Here is a 24,742-nt window from a genome sequence, read left to right as displayed (position 1 = left end):
ACCTAGAGGTTTGTAAGCCACTCTGGCAGCTACAGCTGAGGGAGCAGGTCTGGTTAGAGATTTCTCACAGGTATTCTCCAGACCCAAACACAGTTTTATATAGATTGCTCCCCTCTTGGGAAGGAAGCACGGTTTTGTTTCTATTCACGTGTTATGTATTATCTCTCTCACTATCTCATTAACCAATATTGTCACCACCATCCCCAACTCTGTGTACTAAATTTTGTTGTTCAGAAATTTAAAAAAAATTTAAAACATGAAATCGGAGAGCCCAGTTTACATTTTTCTTTTATTTATTTATTTATTTACTTGGAGACCAGGTCTCTCTCTGTCACCCACGCTGGAGTGCAGTGGTGTGATCGCAGCTCACTGCAACCTCCGCCTATTCTCATGCCTCGGCATCCTAAGTAGCTGGAATTACAGGCAAGCCAACACACCTGACTAAATTTTGTATTTTTGGTGGAGATGGGGTTTCACCATGTTGCCCAGGCTGGTCTCCAATTCCTGGCCTCAAGTGATCCGCCCACCTCGGCCTCCCAAAAGTGCTCAAATTGCAGTCATGAGCCACCATGCCCAGCCTTATTTTTATTTTATGTAATTTTTTTTAGCTGGGACTACAGGCACACACCACCATGCCTGGCTAATTTTTTTTTTTTCAAACAGGGTCTCACTGTTTTTTGTTTTTTGTATTTTTAGTAGAGACGAGGTTTCACCATGTTGGCCAGGCTGGTCTCCAACTCCTGACCTTAGGTGATCCGCCTGCCTCGGCCTCCCAAAGTGTTGCGCTTACAGGCGTGAGCCACCACGCCCAGCTGGCATATGTTCTTATAAATGTATATTATATATATTATTGTTTTGTTTTCATATATTTTATTTTGCTTATTTAGTATTATGTTATAGATATCATTCTGGGTCTCACTGTGTCACCCGGGCTGGAGTGCAGTTCACTTCAGCCTTCCAAGTAGCTGGGACTACAGGCACGTACCACCACACCTGGCTACTTTTTGTATTTTTTGTAGATACAGGGGTTTCGCCATGTTACCTAGGCTGATCTCAAACTCCTAGGCTCAAACAATCCTCCCACCTTGCCCTCTCAAAGTGCTGAGACTACAGGTGTGAATCACTGTGCCTGGCCAACACCTGACTAATGTTTAAAAAATTTTAGGTCGGGCGCGGTGGCTCAAGCCTGTAATCCCAGCACTTTGGGAGGCCAAGACGGGCGGATCACGAGGTCAGGAGATCGAGACCATCCTGGCTAACACGGTGAAACCCCGTCTCTACTAAAAAATACAAAAAACTAGCCGGGCGAGGTGGCGGGCGCCTGTAGTCCCAGCTACTCGGGAGGCTGAGGCAGGAGAATGGCGTGAACCCGGGAGGCGGAGCTTGCAGTGAGCTGAGATCGGCCACTGCACTCCAGCCCCGGCGACAGAGTGAGACTCCGTCTCAAAAAAAAAAAAAATTTTAGAGATGGAGCCTTACTGCGTTTCCCAGGCTCATCTTCAACTCCTGGACTCAAGCAGTCCTCCTGCTTCAGCCTCCCTAAGTAGTTGGGACTACAGGTGCGAGCTCCCACACCTAGTTCAGTTTACATGTTTCTATCATTAGGACATATTACCTAAGATACTGCAAGTCTGGGCTGGTCTGAGTGCAGTGGTGTTTACAACTCATTGATCACAACCAGTTACAGATGTCTTTGTTCCTTCTCTAATCCCATTGCTTCACTTGACTAACCTTTAAAAATAAATAAAAAGATACTGCAAGTGTGTACAGAATGTGCACTGTGGCTCTTCCTGGACAGGGCATCCAGCTCTGTGCCCTATTTGGAAACCATTGCTTCCATCTGGCTCCGGATGCCTGATAGGACAGAGCTGAAGATAGCTACTATAAAATATGTTCAACAGTAATTTTATTTTAAAACCATCTCTGGAGACTTGTTACTTGTCTTTAAAGAACCCCTTATTTCCTTAGGCAGATTAGGATATTCATTACCCTATGCAACTTTGTGATCTTTTGGATTGTTAGAGGTAAGCCTTGCGGTGATAATGTCTTCTGTTTTACATTAGAGTTTTGTCCCCCTCATTCTGGATTATAACCTTCCTGGAAGCACCGGGCGCAGTGGCTCACACCTGTACTCCTAGCACTTTGGGAGGCCGAGGCGGGTGGATTGCCTGAGTTCAGGAGTTTGAGAACACACTGGGCAACACAGTGAAACCCCCTCTCTACTAAAAATACAAAAAATTAACTAGGCGTGGCGGCGTGCACCTGTAGTCCCAGCTACTCAGGAGGCTGAGGCAGGAGAATTGCTTGAACCGGGGAGGCGGAGGTTGCAGTGAGCCAAGATCGTGCCACTGCACTCCACCCTGGATGACAGAGAGAGACTCCGTCTCCAAAAAAATTAAATAAATAAAAAATAAACTTCCTAGAAGCAAAGACACATTTATTCAGCCCCACTCCCCCAACCCCTAAACAAACACACAAGTAGAATATAGCTTTGAATAGTAGCTCCTTGCAGATTGAATGAGAAACTACTAGAGGTTGCATTATCTGTTATTTTAGTTTCTTTTTTTCTTTTTTTTTTTTTTTTTTTTTGAGAGAGAGTCTCTCTCTGTCGCCCAGGCTAGAGTGCAGTGGCACGATCTCGGCTCACTGCAACCTCCACCTCCCGGGTTCAAGCAATTCTCTGCCTCAGCCTCTGAGTAGCTGGGATTACAGGCGCCCGCCACCATGCCTGGCTAATTTTTTTGTATTTTTAGTAGAGACGGGGTTTCACCATGTTGGCCAGGCTGATCTTGAACTCCTGACCTTGTGATCCACCCACCTCAGCCTCCCAAAGTGCTGGGATTACAGGCGTGAGCCACCGCACCTATCTTGTTATTTTAATTTCTTAGCAGTGTCCAAGATATCACTCTCCTAGACTGGGAGCCAAAGAGCTATAAAAAATTGGTAGCAGAGCCACCAACTTGCTAAGAGTAGTAAATTACCCCTTACTCTTAAAGGCTGAAGGAAATTTGAGTTATAAAAGACAATATGGTTACTCCAGCACCATCTAGAGGACAGTCTAGAAATATTTAAAATGGTATTTTACAACTTCACTATATCAGTTTGTTTATTTTTTTAGAGACAGAGTCTCACTCTGCCGCCCAGGCTGGAGTGCAGTGGTGTGACCTGGGCTCACTGCAACCTCTGCCTCCTGGGTTCAAGCAATTCTCCTGCTTCAGCCTCCCAAGTAGCTGGGATTGCGGTGTGCACCACCATGCCCGGCTAATTTTTGTATTTTTTGTGGAGATGGGGTTTCTCCATGTTGGCCAGGCTGGTCTCAAACTCCTGACAGGTGATCCACCCGCCTCGGCCTCCCAAAGTGCTGGGATTACAGGCACTTCATCACTAGGTCACGCCCTGCCATCAGTTCAGTTAAATGTAGGTATCACATCCTTCCTATCCTTTTTATTACATATGTCATGATATGGTAAGATATAGTTCACTTGGCCATTCAACCAAACTTTACTCTGTTCTTTATTTATTTTACATATATATTTTATTTTTTATAGAGATGAGAGCCTTGTGATGTTGACCAGGCTGGTCTTGAACTCCTGACCTCAAGCAATCCTCCCATCTCGTCCTCCCAAAGTACTCTGTTCTCATCTACTGCCTGATAGCATGTTATTTCTGTGTGTGTTTATCTCAACTGGATTGTAAAGTGTGTGAGAATAGATTGAGATCATGTCTTCTATTTCTATAATATGTATCTCCATAGCCCCTTACTGCTGATAGGAAGTCATTAAAGATTGATTATTAAATGATAGGTATAGGTATTACAGCCTTATAGGCTAGATATAATGTAGCAATATGGAAGATTCTTAAAAGTATAGCACCATGTTGAGGAGAAAAAAACAGAATAGGCCAGGCATGGTGGCTCATGCCTGTTGGATCACCTGAGGTCAGGAGTTCGAGACCAGCCTGACCAGCATGGAGAAACCCCCGTCTCTGCTAAAAATACAAAATTAGCTAGTGTGGTGGCACATACCTGTAATCCCAGCTACTTGGGAGGCAGGAGAATCGCTTGAACCTGGGAAGCGGAGGTTGTGGTAAGCCGAGATTGTGCTATTGCACTCCAGCTGGGACAACAAGAGCAAAACTCCATTCCCCCCAAAAACACCAGAATGATATCTATAACATAATACTAAATAAGCAAAATAAAATATATGAAAACAAAACAATAATATATATAATATACATTTATAAGAACATATGCCAGCTGGGCGTGGTGGCTCACGCCTATAAGCCCAACACTTTGGGAGGCCGAGGCAGGTGGATCACCTAAGGTCAGGAGTTGGAGACCAGCCTGGCCAACATGGTGAAACCTCATCTCTACTAAAAATACAAAAAATTGGCCGGGCACGGTGGCTCAAGCCTGTAATCCCAGCACTTTGGGAGGCCGAGACGGGCGGATCACGAGGTCAGGAGATCGAGACCATCCTGGCTAATACAGTGAAACCCCGTCTCTACTAAAAAATACAAAAAACTAGCCGGGCGACGAGGCGGGCGCCTGTAATCCCAGATACTCGGGAGGCTGAGACAGGAGAATGGCGTGAACCCGGGAGGCGGAGCTTGCAGTGAGCTGAGAGCCGGCCACTGCACTTCAGCCTGGGTGGCAGAGCAAGACTCCGTCTCAAAAAAAAAAAAAAAAAAAAAATACAAAAAATAAATTAGCCGGGCGTGGTGGCGGGTGGCTGTAATCCCAGCTACATGGGAGGCTGAGGCAGGAGAACTATTTGAACCCGGTGGGTGGAGGTTGCAGCGAGCCGAGATCACACCATTGTATTCCAGCCTGGGCGACAAGAGAGAAACTCAAGAAAAATAAATAAAATAAAAAGAACATACACAAACAAAAATGTGTACATTAAACATAAAGAATGGCTGTGGGGGGCAGGGGCATGGAAATTGTGTAAAATGGAATAATTAACTAACAAGGGGAAGCTGAAAACAACAACTTTACCAGATTTAGGAAACAGCATGGATAAGTAGCAGCTGTTGGCAAAGGATGAATTAAGCAACTCAGTGCTCAAAAGTTTTTCCCTTTTCTTTTTTTCCCTTTTGGAGACTGAGTCTCACTCTGTCACCCGGGCTGGAGTGCAATGGCCCAATCTCAGCCCACTGCAACCTCTGCCTCCCATGTGCAGGCAATTCTCCTGCCTCAGTCTCCCAAGTAGCTGGGATTGCAGGCACCCACCACCACGCCCAGCCAATTTTTTTTTTTTTTTTTTTTTTTTTGAGACGGAGTCTCGCTGTGTCTCCCAGACTGGAGTGCAGTGGCGCGATCTCGGCTCACTGCAAGCTCCACCTCCCGGGTTCACACCATTCTCCTGCCTCAGCCTCCCGAGTAGCTGGGACTACAGGCGCCCGCCACCACGCCCGGCTAATTTTTTGTATTTTTAGTAGAGACAGGGTTTCACCGTGTTAGCCAGGATGGTCTCGATCTCCTGACCTCGTGATCCACCCGCCTCGGCCTCCCAAAGTGCTGGGATTACAGGCGTGAGCCACCACGCCTAGGCCTCCAATTTTTGTATTTTTAGTAGATACGGGGTTTTACCATGTTGCCCAGGGTAGTCTCGAACTCCTGACCTCAAGTGATCAGCCTGCCTCGGCCTCCCAAAGTGCTGAGATTATAGGCATGGGCCACCATGCTCAGCTATCTTATTTTCTATAACTTAATTTAATATATTAGCCCACCAATCAGTAACAATTGACAAATACTTATTTAGTGTCAAGTATTAGGTCAGCTTTTTCCATGTCTCCTTCCTGCTCTCTGACACATGCCTCAGTTCTTCACTGGTGGTTTGCTCTCACTCTTCTTCGTGTGTGTCATGCTTATCCCAAATCCCTTTAGGATTATAAAATTATCCCTATTCTTTCTCTGACCTAACACTCCATGGCTTTACCATAGTTTGTAGTGCAGCATGTGGTTTTGGGTTTTTAACTAATGGGTTTTCTCCTTTTTCTTTTTTTTATTTCTCTTTCTCTGTCTTTCTGTTTTCTTTTTTCTTTCCTCCCTCGCTCCCTCCCTCTTTCCTCCGTCCCTCCCTCTTTTATCCCTCCCTCCCTGTTTCCTCCCTCCCTCCTTCCCCTCCTCTCCCCTCCCTTCCTCCCTTCCTCTTTCTTTAGATCCAGCATCCCAACTAATGGTTTTGAATATATCCATTCTCCGACACCACCCCCCTACACACACACCTCCAAGATTAGAACACAACTTTCCATTCAGTAGCCATATCTCTATTCTGTTTTGAATCTTCAGTAGCACTTGGTGCAATGACGGAGTATGGTAAGTAGTATGGGCCAGGCACAGTGGCTCACGCCTGTAATCCCAGCACTTTGGGAGGCCAAGGCAGGCAGATCACTTAAGGCCAGGAGTTCAAGACCTGCCTGGACAACAACGGCAAAACCTGTCTCTACTGAAAATACAAAAAATTAGCCGGGTGTGGTGATGCGTGCCTGTAGTCCCAGGTACTTGGGAGGCTGAGGCAGGAGAATCGCTTGAACCCAGGAGGCGGAGGGTTGCAGTGATCCACGATGCGCCACTGCGCTCCAGCCTCAGTGACAGAGCAAGACTGTGTCTCAAAAAAAAATAAAACATTATAAAAAATAATAATAATAGGTAGTATGTATTTGCTGACTACTTGCATAAAAGCAGCGTAAGGCCATGTGTGGTGGCTCAAAGCAGCGTCTGAGGTAGATTTGTCTGACAATAGTTTACCACCTGGATTGACAGAGCTAAAGAGTGGAGTTAGGGAGCACAATTCAAAGGCTGTTGGGATAGTCTACAGGTAAGTTAATGAGGACTTAGACGCTAGTGGTTGTGGGGATGTGGAGAGGAAGACATTATTCAGAGATTTCAAAGGCAGAATGGGCAGGTCATGGTGGCTGACTTGTCCAAATGCCAGAAAGTCAACTCTATTTACTTCTTTTTTTTAACCCTTGATCCCTCCTGGTTATGCCCAAAGTTTCCTGCTTCCTTTACAGATCATCAGTTGCCTCTCCTCAGGATCCAGAATTCTCACAACTTTCAAGAATTCCAGCTGGGCAAGCAAATCCCTGAAAGGCAAAACTGACAGCACTGGTAGAACTGGCTGATCCCCAACTTTCTGTCTCCTGGCATGAAGATAGCAGCAGCTTAGTTAACTTCTCTATAAAGAGGCAGGAGGAAAACAATGCTTGGCTTTTATGCCTTATGTGTAGCAGTTCTTATACTTTTTGGTCTCAGGACCCTTTTCATTTACCATAAAAATTACTGAAGGGCCAGGTACCATGGCTCACACCTATAATCCCAGCACTTTGGAAGATATATATATACATATATATTATATATATATATATATATATATAATATATATGTATATATGTTGGGTGTGGTGGTACACGCCTATGGTCCTAGATACTTAGAAAACTGAGAGAGGAGGATCACTTGAGCTTTGGAGGTTGAGGCTTTGGTGAGCCGTAATCATACCACTACACTCCAGCCTGGATGACAAAGATCCTGTCTCAAAAAAAAAAAAAGGTATTGAGGACCTCAATGAACTTTTGTTTTTATAGATTATATCTATGGATATTTACCATTTAGGAATTAAAATTTAGAAATTCAAAGTGTATATTATTCATAATGAACCTGTTACATGTTTAATATAAATAGTATTTTTAATAGAAAATAACTATTTTCATATTTTTAGTAGAGACGGGGTTTCACCATGTTGGCCAGGCTAGTGTCCAACTGGCCTCAAGTGATCCGCTCACCTCAGCCTCCCAAAGTGCTGGGATTACAGGTGTGAACCACTGCACCCAACTGGTAAATAACTATTTTATAAAACAAAAAAATACTTAATGAGAAAAGTGGCTTGTTTTTTTGTTTTTGTTTTTTTTGTTTCGTTTTGTTTTGTTTTTGAGACAGGGTCTTGCTCTGTCACCCAGGCTGGAAGTGCAGTGGAACCATCTCGGCACACTGCAACTTACCCTTCCCGGGTTCAAGCAATCATCCTGCCTTAGTCACTGTAATAACTGGGATTACAAGTGCATGCCACCACACCTGGCTAATTTTTTGTATTTTTAGTAGATACAGGGTTTCACCATGATGGCCAGGCTAGTCTCAAACTCCTAATCTCAAGTGATCCACCCACCTTGCCTCCCAAAGTGCTGATATTATAGGTGTGAGCCACCGTGCCTGGCTTGTTTTACATTTATACAAATCTGCTTAATGTCTGGCTTAATATATGACAAGCTGGTTTCTCATTTATGCTTCCACATTAATTTTTTGAAATATCATGTGTCAGCTGGGCACGGTGTCTCACGCTTGTAAACCTAACATGTTGGGAGGCTGAGGCCGGCAGATCACATTGAAATAGGAGAGTTCCCTGATTCCCCTTGCAGGACATGTGACAGGGGTGTGGCTCACCTGCTCACACCCCTAGGGGGAACATTCAGACCAGCAGGTGCAGAGGCCAGGGCAAGCGCTTTTGGGCTCTGGCGCCATGGCAGCATCTGGTGGTGGATGTCTGCAACTCCCGAAGCCCAAGTGAGGATGTGTTACAAGGCTCTTTCAGATTTGCCATTTGTGGATGACTTGTGTGTTAATCAGCTTAATGGACTCTCTGCCTTATTACAAGGGCAGAGGGCCAGTGTAACAGCCTTCTGTATCCTGAGCTCTTGTCCAGTGTCCCGAAAGAATCGGATCACACACGGGCTCGAAGAATGAGGGCAAGGTTTTATTGAGTGGTGGAGGTGGCTGTCAGTGAGATGTATGGAGAGCTGGAAGTGGGGATGGAGTGAGAAGGTGGTCTTCAAGGCCCTTGGAGTCGGGCTGCCCAGCAGCCGGACACTTCTCTGGCCACCCCCGGCCCGAATTCCCCTTGGCATCCAGACTTCCCTCCTCTTCTCTCTTTCTCTGCCATGTCATTCTGCCATCATTGGTCTGCTTGTCTGCTTGTCTTGACGTTCAGCCACTTGTGTGGGTGCCCACTAAGACCTCAGGTTTACATGGGCACAGGATGGAGGGTGTAGCAGGCCAGAGGGGTCTTAGAAAATGCAACATTCGGGTGTGAAAACAGGAGTGCCTGTTCTCACTTAGGTCTGCAGGCACAGGCCCAAGGGTGGAGCCCTTGCTAGGGACCCCACCTTTCTCTACCCAACTCTCTCTTGCCCCTCTCCCATATCAACATGAGGCCAGGATTACAAGACAAGCCTGGCCACATGGTGAAACCCTATCTCTACTAAAAAATACTAAAATGGCAGGGCACGATGGCTCAGGCGTGTAATCCCAGTACTTTGGGGGACCAGGACAGGTGGATCACTTGAGGTCAGGAGTTCAAGACCAGCCCGACCAACATGGCGAAACCCCGTCTCTATTAAATGAAAAAAATTAACCAGGTGTGGTGGTGCGCGCATGTTATCTCAGTTACTTGGGAGGCTGAGGCAGGAGAATAACTTGAACCCGAGAGGCAGAGGTTGCAGTGAGCCAAGATTGCACCATTGCACTCCAGACTGGGCACAAGAGTGAAAACTCCATCTCAAAATAAAAAACAAAAATTAGCCCATAATCCCAGAACTTTGGGAGGTGGGCAGATCACTTGAGGTCAGGAGTTTGAGACCAGCCTAGGCAACATGGTAAAACCCTGTCTCGCAAAAAAAAAAAAAAAAAAAAAAATTAGCTAGGTATGGTGACACATACCTGTAATCCCAGCTGCTTGGGAGGCTGAGGCACAAGAATCACTTGGACCTGGAACGCAGAGGTTGCAGTGAACTTAGATTGTACCACTGCGCTACGGCCTGGGCAACAGAGCAAGACAATGTTTCTAAAAATAAAAATTAAACCAGGAAAATTAGCTGGGCCTGTTGGCACATGCCTATGATCCAAGCTACTGAGAAGGCTGAGGCAGGAGAATCGCTTGAACCCAGGAGACGGAGGTTGCAGTGAGCCAAGATCATGCCATTTCACTCCAGCCTGGACAACAGAGCGAGATTCTGTCTCAAAAAGAAGAAATATAGGCCGAGCGTGGTGGCTCATGCCTGTAATCCCAGCATTTTGGGAGGCCGAGATGGGCAGATTACGAGGTCAAGAGATCAAGACCATCCTGGCCAACATGGTGAAACCCCATCTCTACTAAAAATACAAAAATTAGCTGGGCGTGGTGGCGCGTGCCTGTAGTCCCCGCTATTCCGGAGGCTGAGGCAGAAGTATGGCATGAACCCGGGAGGAAGCGGAGCTTGCAGTGAGTCGAGATTGCGCCACTGCTCTCCAGCCTGGGCTACAGAGCAAGACTCCATCTCAAAAGAAAAAAAGAAATATCACGTGTCACATAGCCTCTGGAAAACTTGTATATACACATGAGAGAATGAGAGTGAAAAGACAAATTTGTCTTAGTATTATTGTGAAAATAATTTTGACTTTGCAGACTCCTTGAAAGTGCCTTTGGGACTTCCGGGGGTCCCTGAACCACACTTTGAGAACCACTGCCCTAAGTTGTGCTTTTTTGTTTCTCTGTCTAGGAGAGCCTTAAGGATCTATGTTTCCTTTATAGACATTTCTAGGAATTCTTGGCACCTGAACTGAGATCCTCATTACCCATTGTTGTTAAAAATAACATGTTCAAAAGAGGAATAAAACACGGTTTTAATTTTTTAAAAGTTTTTTGTTGGACATTTACCACACACACTCACACACTGCATTCAAAGCTTGCTGGCAAACTATAGTTGTAGGGAGTTACCAAAAATCGTTTTCAGACTGATTCCTTTGGTTAGTAGCTATAGAGTTTTTCCCCATGGACTTAGAGTTCCAAATAGCAGACCCTTAAGAGAATCATGTAATTAGTGGATGATAGAGCTACGTTAGTATTTACTCCCTGATTTCCTAGCCTGGAGTAGATTGGAAGAAGGAAGTTGGATGTAATAGAGAGGTTGGTGATAAGGGAGAGAATACTGCAGAAGGCAGACATATTAATGACAAGAAAAAGTAACTGCTGACAGCCAGAGAGGAGACTGAGAAGCAAAACACAGAAACTCAGCAGTGTAGTTTGGTCTCAGTTAAAGAGGGCCATTAACCCCTAATATCTCAGGAACCTTTAAAGGGACATCTCTTTACCACACCACAGAATAATCGTATCTAGAATAATGTCCCTGAGTCATCAAGAAAATTTTAAAACACACTCTGTATAGGGGAAGTCCCCAACTTATGAATGGTTTGTGGTCCAAAGTTAATTTCCAAAATATTTTTTGGAACTCAAAACACTTTTCTTTATTTTATTTATTTTATTTTATTTATTTATTTATTTATTTTTTGAGACTGAATCTTGCTCTGTTGCCCAGGCTGGAGTGCAGTGGCGTGATCTCAGCTCACTGCAACCTCTGCCCCCCAGGTTCAAGCGATTCTCCTGCCTCAGCCTCCTGAGTAGCTGGGATTAAGGTGCGCGCCACCATGCCTGGCTAATTTTTGTATTTTTAGTAGAGATGGGGTTTCACCATGTTGACCAGGCTGGTCTTGAACTCCTGACCTCAGGTGATCCGCCCACCTCGACCTCCCAAAGTGCTGGGATTACAGGCATGAGCCGCCGCAACTGGCCTCAAAACATTTTTCTATAGAAATAATGAAATAATTATTTTGGCCTTAGACAAGCTGCTTTTTCATTTTATCAGTCCAATAAACAACCTTTGAATGCCTAATATTAATAAAAGTATTTCTTTTATATCTGGCTCTCATTTATAGCTTTGTTTCAGTGTGAGTGCATTCTGAGGCCAGAGCCTGAACATAAATACAGTTCCCCTCTGGCCTCATCATCTGTTCCGCAAGGTGCAGACAGTCTATATCATGGATTAGCAAGTTAGGGCTCAGTTACCAAATCCAGTCCCACTTCCTGTTTTTGTAATACAGTTTTATTGGAACACAACTATACCTATTTGTTTACATATTGTCTGGGGCTCTTTTTCTACTGTAAGAGTTGAGAATTTATGACAGAGACTGTGTGGCCTGCAAAGCTTTAAATATGTGCTGTCTGTCCCTTACTTTAAAAGCCTGCCAATCCCCAGTCTCCGTGATTTGGTCCACCATTGTCACTAATATGCTGTCTCTCCGACCTCATGTGTTCTCACTCTTCCTCTCACTTATTCCACTACAGCCACACTATCCTCTTTGCTCTTCCAAACGTGCCATGCGCGTTCCCACCACAGGGCCTTTGTACTTGCTTTTTCCTCTACCTAAAATGTTCTAATTTCCATAGGGCTCGCTGTCTCACCTCTTACAGATTTCTCTGCTTGAATGTCATCTTCTTGAGAAGGCTTTTTAAAATTGCCCTTTATGGCCGGGCGCGGTGGCTCAAGCCTGTAATCCCAGCACTTTGGGAGGCCGAGACGGGCGGATCACGAGGTCATGAGATCGAGACCATCCTGGCTAACACGGTGAAACCCCGTCTCTACTAAAAATACAAAAACTAGCCGGGCGAAGTGGCGGGCGCCTGTAGTCCCAGCTACTCGGGAGGCTGAGGCAGGAGAATGGCATAAACCCGGGAGGCGGAGCTTGCAGTGAGCTGAGATCCGGTCACTGCACTCCAGCCCTGGCGACAGAGTGAGACTCTGCCTCAAAAAAATAAAAAAAAAATTGCCCTTTATAAAATAGCAGCATCACCATCCTTCACATTCTCTGTTCCTCTTCTGCTTTGTTTTTCTCCATAGCTTATCACTATCTGGGGTTTTGTTGTTGTTTGTTTGTTTGTTCGTTGAGACAGGGTTTCACCCACATCACCCGGGCTGGAGTGCAGTGGCGTGATGTGGACTCACTGCAACCTCCACCTCCTGGGCTCAAGCAATTCTGCCTCAGTCTCCCAAGTAGCTGGGACTACAGGTGTGTGCCACCATATCTGGCTAATTTTAGTATTTTTTGTAGAGACAGGATTTCACCATGTTGGCCAGGCTGGTCTCAAACTCCTAGGCTCAAGCAGTCCTCCTGCCTCAGCCTTCCAAAGTGCTGGGATTACAGGTGTGAGCCACCGTGCCTGGCCACGTATCACTATCTGACATATGCTTACATGTTCCTTTATTTATTGTCTTTCTCCTCTTATCTGAATGTGAGAGCAGAGACTTGGTCAGTTTTGTGTGTTGCCATGTCCTGGTACTTTAGAACAGTGTCTGGCCCAAGAGTAGATGCTCGTTTGTTGAATAATAGAATGAATGAAAGCATGTATGTGTGCTAACCTGCACTTTACCCAAGTTAGTTAGGGTGTATCTGTATCCAGTTAGGGTGTAGTTGTCAACATCAACCAGGATTGAAAATTGGGATTAAAATAAGAATTAAAAACAGCATATAGGCAAATGCTGATGTTTCCATTTGGAAACTCAATGCTACTGGAATATTCAGGTACACTTAATCTCTTCCCTTTTTTCTTTTTTAGTCTCTTATGTTGAGGGCAAGCATCTGGCCTTATTTATCCGTGTTCTCTAGTACCTAGTCCAGCACATTCCATAAAGTTGGCTCTTAATAAACATTTGCTCCCAACCCAGGAGTGGACCTCAGCATTTCTTCACTGTGTTTTGTAACTTCAGTACTTTACAGAATGCTTGGCAAATAATAGATGCTCAGTAAATATTTGTTCCAGGTAGGAATGAATTATTTGTCTACATAGGATAGACATTATTCCAGGTTATCTGTTATGTAACAAATTAACCTAAAGCATAGCTGTCTAAAACAATAAATATTATCTCACAGAGTTTCTGTGGCTCAGGAATTCAGGAGTAGCTTAACTGGGTGGTCTGACTCAGGGTCTCTCATGAGGTTGTTGACTGGGGCTGCCATCATCTGAAAGCATATCTGGGGCTGGAGGATCCTCTTCCAAGTTGCTTTACTACGTGACTATTGGCAGGGAGCCTCAGTTGCTGGCCTCATGGACTTCTCCATAGGGCTGCTTAAGTTTTCTCACAAAATGGCTGCTGTCATCCCTAAGGGAAGAAATCCCAGAGAGAAAGCAAGGAGGAACCCACAATAATACCTTTAATCACCTTGTCTCAAAAGTCATTCACCATCATTTCTGCAAGTTGCTAAAGGCAGCTCACACTCCAGGGGATGACAATTAGGCCCCACCTTTTTTTTTTTCCTCTGTGACTTAGACTGGAGTGCAGGGGCAACATCTCGACTCATTACAGCCTAGATCTCCCGGGCTCAAGTGATCCCCCCACGTCAGCCTCCGTAGTAGCTGGGACTACAGGCACATGCCATCAAGCCCAGATAATTTTTAAATTTTTTTTAGAGACAGGGTCTCACTGCATTGCCCAGGCTAATTTTGAACTCCTGTGCTCAAGCAATCTTCCTGCCTTGGCCTCCCAAAGTGCTGAGATTACAGGCATGAGCCACCATGCTTGGCCATGAAGTATTTTTAAAACATTGAGATATTTCTACTAAAACTAATTTTTTTTTTTTTTTTTTTTTTTTTTTCTTGAGACAGGGTCTCATTCTGTTGCCTAGACAGGAGTGCAGTGACACGATCTCGGCTCACTACAACCGAGTGATTGTAGTGATTCTACAGGCTCAAGTGATTCTCTTTCCTCAGCCTCCTCAGGAGCTGGGGTTACAGGCCACTACCGCCCGGCTAATTTTTATATGTTTAGTAAAGATGGGGTTTTACCATGTTGACCAGGCTGGTCTCAAACTCCAGACCTCAGATGGTCCACCTGCCTTGGCCTCCCAGATTGCTGAGATTACAGGCATGAGCCACCGCACCTGGCCAACTAATAACTATTTTTATGTTTATTTGTTTGAATAGGTAATACATACAGATGTATTACCTATTGTATACAGATGTATGTTATTACCTATACCTGTATGTACCAGTTCAAAAGCTAAAAGGTTTTATACAGAGAAATGATAGGATATGAGAGGTTTTATTTAGCGGGATCTCTCTGGCCTCTGTGTTGAGAACAGGTCAGAAAGTGATAAGGATGGAAGCAAGTTAGGAAGCTATTGAAATAATTTAAGGAGTGCTTGGAGCAGTAGAAGCAAAGCTAATGAGAAATGATCAAAATCTGGATATATTTTGAAGGTTGAGCCAAAAAGATTTGCTGATGGTCAGATGTGGGGACGTGATAGTAGGAGAGGAATCAAGTAAAACTCTAAGGGTTTTCACCTGAACACCTAGAAGGATTATACATGCCATTACCTCAGATAGGGAGAACTCAGATCAAGTTATTTTTATTATTCTTGGTGTTAAGGAGAGGATGGCTATCAGGAGCTCAGTTTGGAACATGTTAAGTTTGCGATCTACATTTAGACATCCAATGGAAATGTCAAGTTTGTGATTAGATACATGAATCTGAAATTTAGGGGAGAGGGTGGGGCTAGGGATAGAAGTTTGAGTCATCAGCTACACATGAAGTACCAGCAAAAGATGCTGAGGAATGGCCAGAGAGATAGGAGGAAGACCAGGAGAGTATGGTGTTCTGGAAGCCAAGTGAAGGAAGTGTTTCAAGAAGGGAATTGATCTGAGCATGAAAGAGCTGAGCATGAGGGTACCAGATCCCTGAGAGAAAGTGTGTACTAATGGAAATAGTAAAAATGAGGGACCTAGAAAAAATCTCTCTCTCTCTCTTTCCACTATTATACTTGGATCAGCCTTGACTACATAAATGTTTTGAGGTTTTGAATTCTTATCTGAAACAAAGCAGTGCTGCTTTGGGATTGGGTTTGTCTCAGCATTTCACTCCTAAGAACTGTGGGAACCTGGCCAGGCGTGGTGGCTCACGCCTATAATCCCAGCACTTTGGGAGCCCGAGGCAGGTGGATCACCTGAGGTCAGGAGTTCGAGACCAGCCTGGCCAACATGGTGAAACCGTATCTTGACTAATACTACAAAAATTAGCAAGGTGTGGTGCACATCTGTAGTCCCAGCTGCTCAGGAGGCTGAGGCAGGAGTTTCGCTTGAACCTGGGAGGTGGAGGCTGGAGTGAGCTGAGATTGCACCACTGCACCCCAGCCTAGGTGACAGAGTGAGTCTCCATCTCAAAAATAATAATAATAACTAGGGGAACCTGACTAGTGCCTCATACATGTCATCATTTCCCCTTTACTCTGCTCCAATATTGATCACCTTTAAGAAGGGAGAATAGGCCGGGCGCGGTGGCTCAAGCCTGTAATCCCAGCACTTTGGGAGGCCGAGACGGGTGGATCACGAGGTCAGGAGATTGAGACCATCCTGGCTAACACGGTGAAACCCCGTCTCTACTAAAAAGTACAAAAAAATTAGCCGGGCGAGGTGGCGGTCACCTGTAGTCCCAGCTACTCGGAAGGCTGAGGCAGGAGAATGGCATGAACCCGGGAGGCGGAGCTTGCAGTGAGCTGAGATCCGGCCACAGCACTCCAGCCTGGGTAGCAGTGCGAGACTCCGTCTCAAAAAAAAAAAAAAAAGGGGGGGGAGAATAGTGAGTACTCTAAATCCTAATAATGGGTAATTAGATTATTTCCATAAGACTCTTGGTAAATCTGAAAGTAAGATTCTAGAGAAACATGGAGCACTCTTTATTACTGCTATTTTTTAGCAGTATTATCCTCAAACATGCTGAGCCTTATTTTGTGAACACTTATGAAAAATAGTAAGTTTTCCAAGATGAAGACCAGTTTTTCTTTCTCTTCAGCCTACTTGCTTCCCTAAAGCTAGCCCCTAATAGGGAAACTAGGTCTGTTAAGTGTTATTTGCTGCTTTTCTTTCCTATCATCCTATTCTCCCAGCTGTCTCAACTCGGAACCTTGTAGGAAGAGTATCACACCTCATCAGTGTGTGTTTCCTTTGACATTTAAACAAGCCTCCATTTTGTCTTTCCATATTAGAATTTTTTCTCTTCCCTTCTGCCATCTCCAGCGCCTTGTTTGACCTGTCTTCTCTTCAGCTCATTCATTATTGCTAAAGTTTGCAGATTATACCAAAGGAAGAAGCCAGATTTATAAACATGTGTTCCCACCCAGCTGTTTCAAGAATAGTAATGACAGTCATCTTCTACTTGTGTGCCTGTTCTCTGTGTACAGCTGTGCTCATCTGCCCTTGTAAATGAGATGCCTATCTCTAAGTCTTACCTTGTCTAGAAATAAATGGACTCTGTTCCTATTAAATTGATTATGCAGTAATCAGAGCAGGCCATCTTTTGGGGGAGACATTCACTTGAAATCACTTTGCTAATAGCTAGAGAGAATTTAGTCTAATTACTTCTTTAGGAGATATGCCGTTTCCCTTAAGATCCCAGGGCACTGAAAAGGGGTAGGATTCCTATCCTTTTCCCCTCTGGATGACCCCCTACAATCCTGTATGTGTGTATGTCTTTTATCTAAGGTGAAGGTAACAGAATATTCTAAGAAAATTGTGTGAAAAGAATCAGAATCCATTAGAGATAGCTGTGTCAGGCCTTAGAGTCTGAAAGATCTGACCGCTAATAGTGAACCCTTGAGTAAATGATTTATCCTTCTGGTGTTTCATTTCCTCCCTTGCAAAGTAGCCTTAACAATCCTTATATGACAGGATTTTTGGCACCCATTTACGGCCTGCCTTCCTCAAAAAGTGATTTAAGACCAGGTGTCATGGCTCATGCCGGTAATCCCAGCTCTTTAGGAAACCAAGGCAGGAGGATCACTTGAGACCAGGAGTTCGAAACCAGCCTGGGCAACATAGTGAGACTCCGTCTCTATTTTTTAAACAAACAAAAAATTTTTAAAAATTAACAAGGCCGGGCGCGGTCACTCAAGCCTGTAATCCCAGCACTTTGGGAGGCCGAGGCGGGCGGATCACGAGGTCAGGAGATCGAGACCATCCTGGCTAACATGGTGAAACCCCGTGTCTACTAAAAACTACAAAAATAAAAACTAGCCGGGCGAGGTGGCGGGCGCCTGTATTGCCAGCTACTCGGGAGGCTGAGGCAGGAGAATGGCGTAAACCCGGGAGGCGGAGCTTGCAGTGAGCTGACATCTGGTCACTACACTCCAGCCTGGGCAACAGAGCGAGACTCTCTCTCAAAAAAAAAAAAAAAAATTAACAAATACCAGCTACTCAAGAGGCTGAGGCAGGAGAATCACTTGAACCCAGGATGCAGAGATTGCAGTGAGTAGAGATCGTGCCACTGCACTCCACCCTGGGCAACAAAGCAAGACTTCATCTCAAACACACACACACACACACAAATAAATACAAGTAAAAGTGATTGGCCAAGTACAGTGACTACTGTAATCTCGGCACTTTGGGAGGCCAAGTTGGGTGGATCACTTGAGGCCAGGAGTTCAAAACCAGCCTGGCCAACATGGTGTAACCCTGTCTTTACTAAAAATACAAAAATCAGCCATGCGTGGTGGTGCACAGTCTGTAATCCCAGCTACTTGGGAGGCTGAGGCACAAAAATTGCTTGAACCTGGGAAGCGGAGGTTGCAGTGAGCGAAAGTTGCACCACTGCACTCTAGCCTGGACAACAGAGCGAGACTCTGTCTGAAATAAAAATAAATAAAAAAAAATAAAAGTGATTTAAGGCTGTAAATATTCAATAAGATAATATGAAAACATCTAGCACACAATAGTTTTTTCTTTTTTACTTTATTGTATTTATTTTTTGAGATGAAACCTTGCTCTGTCACCGAGGCTGGGGTGCAGTAGCACAATCTCAGCTCACTGCAACCTCCACCTCCTGGGTTCAAGCAATTCTCTTGCCACAGCCTCCTGAGTAGCTGGGACTACAGGCACCTGCCACCATGCCTGGCTAATTCTTTTATTTTTAATAGAGATGGGGTTTCACCATCTTGGCCAGCCTCGCTGGTCCTGGACTCCTGACCTTAAGTGATCACCCGCCTCCCAAAGTGCTGGGATTACAGGCATGAGCCACTGCACCTGGCCGAAAGTTTTTTCTTTTTTTTTTTTTTTTGAGACAGTTTCGCCCTTGCTACCCAAGCTGGAGTGCAATGGCACGATCTCAGCTCACTACAACCTCCGACTCCTGGGTTCAAGTGATTCTCCTGCCTCAGCCTCCCAAGTAGCTGAGATTACAGGCACCCGCCACTATGCCCAGCTAATTTTTGTATTTTAGTAGTGATGGTGTTTCACCATGTTGGTCAGGCTGGTCTCGAACTCCTGACCTCAGGTGGTCCACCCATCTCAGCCTCCCAAAGTTCTGGGATTACAGGCGTGAGACACTGCGTCTGGCCAATTTTTTTTTTTTTTTAGAGATGTAGTCTCACCCTGTCACCCAGGCTGGAGTACAGTGGCACAGGCATAGCTTCACTGCAGCCTTGAACTACTGGACTCAAGTGATCCTCCCACCTTAGCCTCTCAGGTAGTTGGGACTTCAGGTGGGCACCACCACAACTGGCTAGTTTTTAAATTTTTTTGTAGAGACAGGTTTCACTGTGTTGCCCAGGCTGGTCTTGAACACCTGGCCTTGAACGATCCTCCTGCCTCAGCCTCCCAGAGCTCTGGGGTTCCAGGCATGAGCCACTGTGCCACACCCATAATATATGTTTGATGAATGTTTGAATCACAATCCAATGGATTGTTCTGCTTCACTTGGTAAGACTGAAAAAGAATCCAACTTACTAAACCAAAGTTCTTTCCTGCCCTAATTTTACTAGAATGAGACTTCCTGGGTAGGATAATTCTTTTTCTCCCTCTCCCTTGTCTGATTTGGTTTTGTGATAAAGCACCTGAAATTTCAATTTCAAAGAAAACAAGGGCTAAGGGCCGGGCGCGGTGGCTCATGCCTGTAATCCAGCACTTTGGGAGGCCAAGGTGGGTGGATCACAAGGTCAGGGGTTCGAGACCAGCCTGACCAACATGGTGAAATCCCGTCTCTACTAAAAATACAAAAATTAGCTGGGTGTAGTGCATGCCTGTAATCCCAGCTACTCAGGAGGCTGAGGCAGGAGAATTGCTTGAACCTGGGAGGCAGAGGTTGCAGTGAGCCAAGATCGTGCCACTGCACTCCAGCCTAGGCAACAGAGCAAGACTCCATCTCAGAAAAAAAAAAAAAAAAGTCTGAATAAGGTCTTATTTAAAGCCATGACCAACTCAAGTCCTGATACTCCATAGTTTTGTATAAAGCACTCCCTTTGTATTTATTTATTGAAAACCTACTGTGAGTTAGTTGTCTGATTTATTTTTTTACTTTTTTTTTTTTTTTTGAGATGGAGTCTTGCTCTGTAGCCCAGGCTGGAGTGCAGTGGCATGATCTCTGCTCACTGTAAGCTCCGCCTCCCGGATTTATGCCATTCTCCTGCCTCAACCTTCCGAGTAGCTGGGACTGCATCCGCCCAACCAGCCTTATGAAAGGAGGCTGAAGCCAGGTGTGGTGGCTCTTGCGTGTAATCCCAACACTTTGGGAGGCCGAGGGGGGCGGATCATGAGGTCAGGAGATCGAGACCATCCTGGCTAACACAGTGAAACCCCGTCTCTACCAAAAATACAAAATACAAAAAAAAATTAGCCAGGCGTGATGGCGGACGCCTGTAGTCCCAGCTACTCAGGAGGCTGAGGCAGGAGAATGGTGTGAACCCGGGAGGCAGAGGCTGCAGTGAGCCAAGATCTCCCACTCCCACTAAATACAACTAAAAGCTCTGGAAATTATTTATAAAACAAATATAACAGGACTGTGAAAGGTGGAAGAAAGAAGGCACACCAGCTCTAAGGGTCGCAAGACCTTAGAAACAACATGGTGATGAGTTCCCTGGGTCTTCTTTTTGTCTCTAATATCCCAAACATGTTGCTAAAACTGAATATTATATTTAATGGTAAAAGACTGAATGGAGCCGCCAGACGCGGTGGCTCACGCCTGTAATCCCAGCACTTTGGGAGGATGAGGCGGGCGGATCACCAGGTGAGGAGATCAAGACCACGGTGAAACCCTGTCTCTACTAAAAATACAAAAAATTAGCTGGGCGTGGTGGTGGGCGCCTGTAGTCCCAGCTACTCGGGAGGCTGAGACAGGAGAATGGCGTGAACCCGGGAGGCGGAGCTTGCAGTGAGCCGAGATCGCCACTGCACTGCAGCCTGGGCGACAGAGCAAGACTCCGTCTCAAAAAAAAAAAGACTGAATGGAGCCAAGTGTGCTGGCTCATGCCTATAATCCCAGCACCCTGGAAGGCCAAGGCAGATGGATTGCTTGAGCTCAGGAGTTCAAGACCAGCCTGGGCAAAATGGTCTTGACAGGAGGATTGCTTGAGGCCAAGAGTTTGAGCCGAATCTGGGCAACATTAACAAGACATTGTCTCTAAAAGAATTAAAATTGCCGGCCAGGCGAGGTGGCTCATGCCTGTAATCCCAGCACTTTGGGAGGCCGAGGCAGGCGAATTACCTGAGGTTGGGAGATTGAGACCAGCCTGACCAACATGGAGAAACTCTGTTTCTGCTAAAAATACAAAATTAGCTGGGGGTGGTGGTGCATGCCTATAATCCCAGCTACTCGGGAGGCTGAAGCGGAGAATTGCTTGAACCCAGGAGGCGGAAGTTGCAGTGAGCAGAGATCGCACTATTGCACTCCAGCTTGGGCAACAAGAGCAAAACTCCATTTAAAAAAAAAGGAATTAAAATGCCAAAAAAAAACATATAAAACAATTTTTCTTTTATAAGATTGACAAAGAACAAAATGAGAACACCATGTTGCCAAAGGAAAAGGGCAAGAGGTATTCATGGGCTTCTATAAATGGGTATATGAATGAGTACATCTTCTTTGAGGCAGTTTGGAGGTGGTTTGGCCATATTTATCAGAACTCCAAATACAAGTGCACTGTGATTAACAGTTTTACTTACAGGAATTCATCTTACAGACGTATTCATGTAGGTAAAATGAAGCATTTGTACAAGATTATTCATTGCAGTTTATTTGTAATAGCAGAAGATTGAAACAACCTAAATGTCCATTCAAATGCTGCCATTGAAAAGAATGAAGTAGCTCTCTGTCTACACATACGGAATGATCCAAAATATTTGAGTACATGAAAAAAGCAGTGTGCAGAACATTGTATGTATATTGCTATCATTTAAGGAAGAATGTTTGAACATATTTGCATATATACATATAAAATATCTGTGGAATACTTTTGGATGTTTCCAAGTAGGGGAGCTGGAAGACTGAAGAACAGTTATGGAAAGGACACTTTTTTTTTTTTTTTTGAGATGGAGTCTCGCTCTGTCGCCCAGGCTGGGGTGCAGTGGCCGGATCTCAGCTCACTGCAAGCTCCGCCTCCTGGGTTTACGCCATTCTCCTGCCTCAGCCTTCCGAGTAGCTGGGACTACAGGCGCCCGCCACCTCGCCCGGCTAGTTTTTTGACTTTTTTTAGTAGAGACGGGGTTTCACCGTGTTAGCCAGGATGGTCTCGATCTCCTGACCTCGTGATCCGCCCATCTCGGCCTCCCAAAGTGCTGGGATTATAGGCTTGCGCCACCGCGCCCGGCCCACTGGACACTTCATTTTATATTAGAGTTTGTTGGGGATTTTTTTTTTTTTTTGCAGGGGCGAGTGGGGGCTACCTTTTGAATTTTGGAGTAAGGCTACATTACCTAATCAAAAGCTTTTTTTTTTTTTTTTTTTTTTTCTTTTTTGAAACGGAGTCTCACTCTGTCACCCAGGCTGGGGTGCAATGGCACAATCTCGGCTCACTGCAAACTCCGCCTCCTGGGTTCAAGCGATTCTCCTGCCTCAGCCTCCTGAGTAGCTGGGATTACAGGCACGCGCCAGCATGCCTGGCTAATTTTTGTAATTTTAGTAGAGATAGGTTTTCCCCATATTGGCCAGGCTGATCTTGAGCTCCTGGCCACAAGTGATCTGTCTACCTTAGCCTCCCAAAGTACTGAGATTACAGGCATGAGCCACCACTCCTGGCCAAAAAATTTTTTTTAAATTATCGAGGTGTGGTGACATGCTCCTGTGGTCTCAGCTACTTGGGAGACTGAGGTGGGACAATTGCTTGAGGCTGCACTCCAGCCTGGGCAGCAGAGCAAGACCCCATCTCCAAAAATAAAAATAAAATGTATCTTGACAAAACCATGAAGTCTTTACAACCATTAACCATCCTAAGGGGCCTCAGTAGCATTGTAGGCAATTCCTATGGAACTATTCTGGCCCATTCCTATTTGTCCCGTTGGTACCCAGAGCACCTCCTAAACCCTCTTATAGAAGTCACAGTGCTGATCGAAAGTATACTCTTCTCAGTGGCAAATGGGGTGTGTCTCGTCTATATCTATGTGCTCTTATTTTCCAGGGATGTTGGTGGTAAATGTAACATGGAGGAACAAGACATATGTAGGTACACTCCTTGACTGCACACGACATGATTGGGCACCCCCAAGGTAAGCACTTACAGCTATTTAGTTTATATTAAGTCTGAACCACTCTAATTGGTGATCTCTTATACTTTTATCCTGCTAGAATTGTACACCCAGATCTTAAGGGACACGATGGTGTAGATACCAGGGAAAGCATTGTATTTATCTGACATTCAAGAAGACTGAATGGCTGGGCGCAGTGGCTCACGCCTGTAATCCCTGCACTTTGGGAAGCTGAGGCGGGCGGATCACCTGAGATCGGGAGTTGAAGACTAGCCTAACCAACATGGAGAAACCCCATCTCTACTAAAAATACAAAATTAGCCAGGTGTGGTGGTGCATGCCTGTAATCCCAGCTACTCGAGAGGCTGAGGCAGGAGAATCACTTGAAGCCAGGAGGCGGAGATTGCGGTGAGCCAAGATCGCGCCATTGCACTCCAGCCTGGGCAACAAAAAGTGAAACCCCATCTCAAAAAAAAAAAAAAAAAGAAGATGAATTGTGTATGAAAGTGTGCAGGGGGTGCTCACTTCAGAGGTACATATACTAAAATTGGAACAATACAGAAAAGATTAACGTGGCCCCTGCACAAGGGTGACATGCAAATTGTGAAGTGTTCCATATTTTTAAAATTAGCAAAAAAAAAGTGTTGAGGGGATGCATTGGGGGAATGGGGAGAAAATCCTATTTAAGCCTTTGACTGGAATTATTAAAGTCACCTTGAGACCATCTCAAGGTGCAAACATTCATTGATAGTAGCTATTTCTCACAAATTTGAACTTAAGAACATGCTTAGTTTTATAAACTCTGCTAGAACATACGGGTTTCACAAGGACCTTTTCATGTTGCAATTTGACCTTTAGATGGATATTTCAATCAATGGCACCTAATAGCTTGTTCCTAATACTAGTACCCAGTTTGTCAGGGTTTGGGGAACCCAGGCGTTGGGGGTAATTTACAACTAACATACACGTAACATCCTAGGAGCTTACCAATTAATGCCATTCCCATCCAGTCACAAGTTCCTTTATTGAATCATATTCATTGAAAATGGTAGTTACTATCTGGACAGTTCTTTTAGGAAAAGTATCTTAAACCTTCATCTGGGCCGGGCACGGTGGCTCAAGCCTGTAATCCCAGCACTTTGGGAGGCCGAGATGGGCGGAACACGAGGTCAGGAGATCGAGACCATCCTGGCTAACACGGTGAAACCCTGTCTCTACTAAAAATACAAAAACTAGCCGGGCGAGGTGGCGGGCGCCTGTAGTCCCAGCTACTCGGGAGGCTGAGACAGGAGAACGGCGTAAACCCAGGAGGCAGAGCTTGCAGTGAGCTGAGATCCGGCCACTGCACTCTAGTCCGGGCGGCAACAGAGCGAGACTCCGCCTCAAAAAAAAAAAAAAAAAAAAAAAAAAACCTTCATCTGCCCATTGTTCCAATGAAA

At 45.1% G+C, this 24,742-nt stretch overlaps 1 protein-coding gene and 1 non-coding gene across 4 annotated transcripts in view; both read left to right on the top strand.

Annotated features, from left to right (window-relative positions):
- The window catches only part of ZNF609 (zinc finger protein 609), a 238,610-nt gene that overhangs the window by 200,796 nt on the left and 13,072 nt on the right, over positions 1 to 24,742 (top strand). For all 3 annotated transcript variants that reach the window (XM_030929873.1, XM_030929874.1, XM_030929875.1), the window contains one exon: positions 23,237 to 23,324. In XM_030929873.1, the coding sequence (XP_030785733.1) occupies positions 23,237 to 23,324 (88 nt within the window). The remainder of the gene's footprint in view (positions 1 to 23,236; positions 23,325 to 24,742) is intronic.
- LOC115897782 lies at positions 23,821 to 23,926 on the top strand. The gene has a single exon (XR_004057578.1). It is a non-coding gene; the product is annotated as a U6 spliceosomal RNA (small nuclear RNA).

Source organism: Rhinopithecus roxellana, chromosome 5 (genome assembly GCF_007565055.1).
Source record: "Rhinopithecus roxellana isolate Shanxi Qingling chromosome 5, ASM756505v1, whole genome shotgun sequence".
Taxonomy (NCBI): domain Eukaryota; kingdom Metazoa; phylum Chordata; class Mammalia; order Primates; family Cercopithecidae; genus Rhinopithecus; species Rhinopithecus roxellana.
This window is presented reverse-complemented; position numbering and strand designations above follow the sequence as displayed.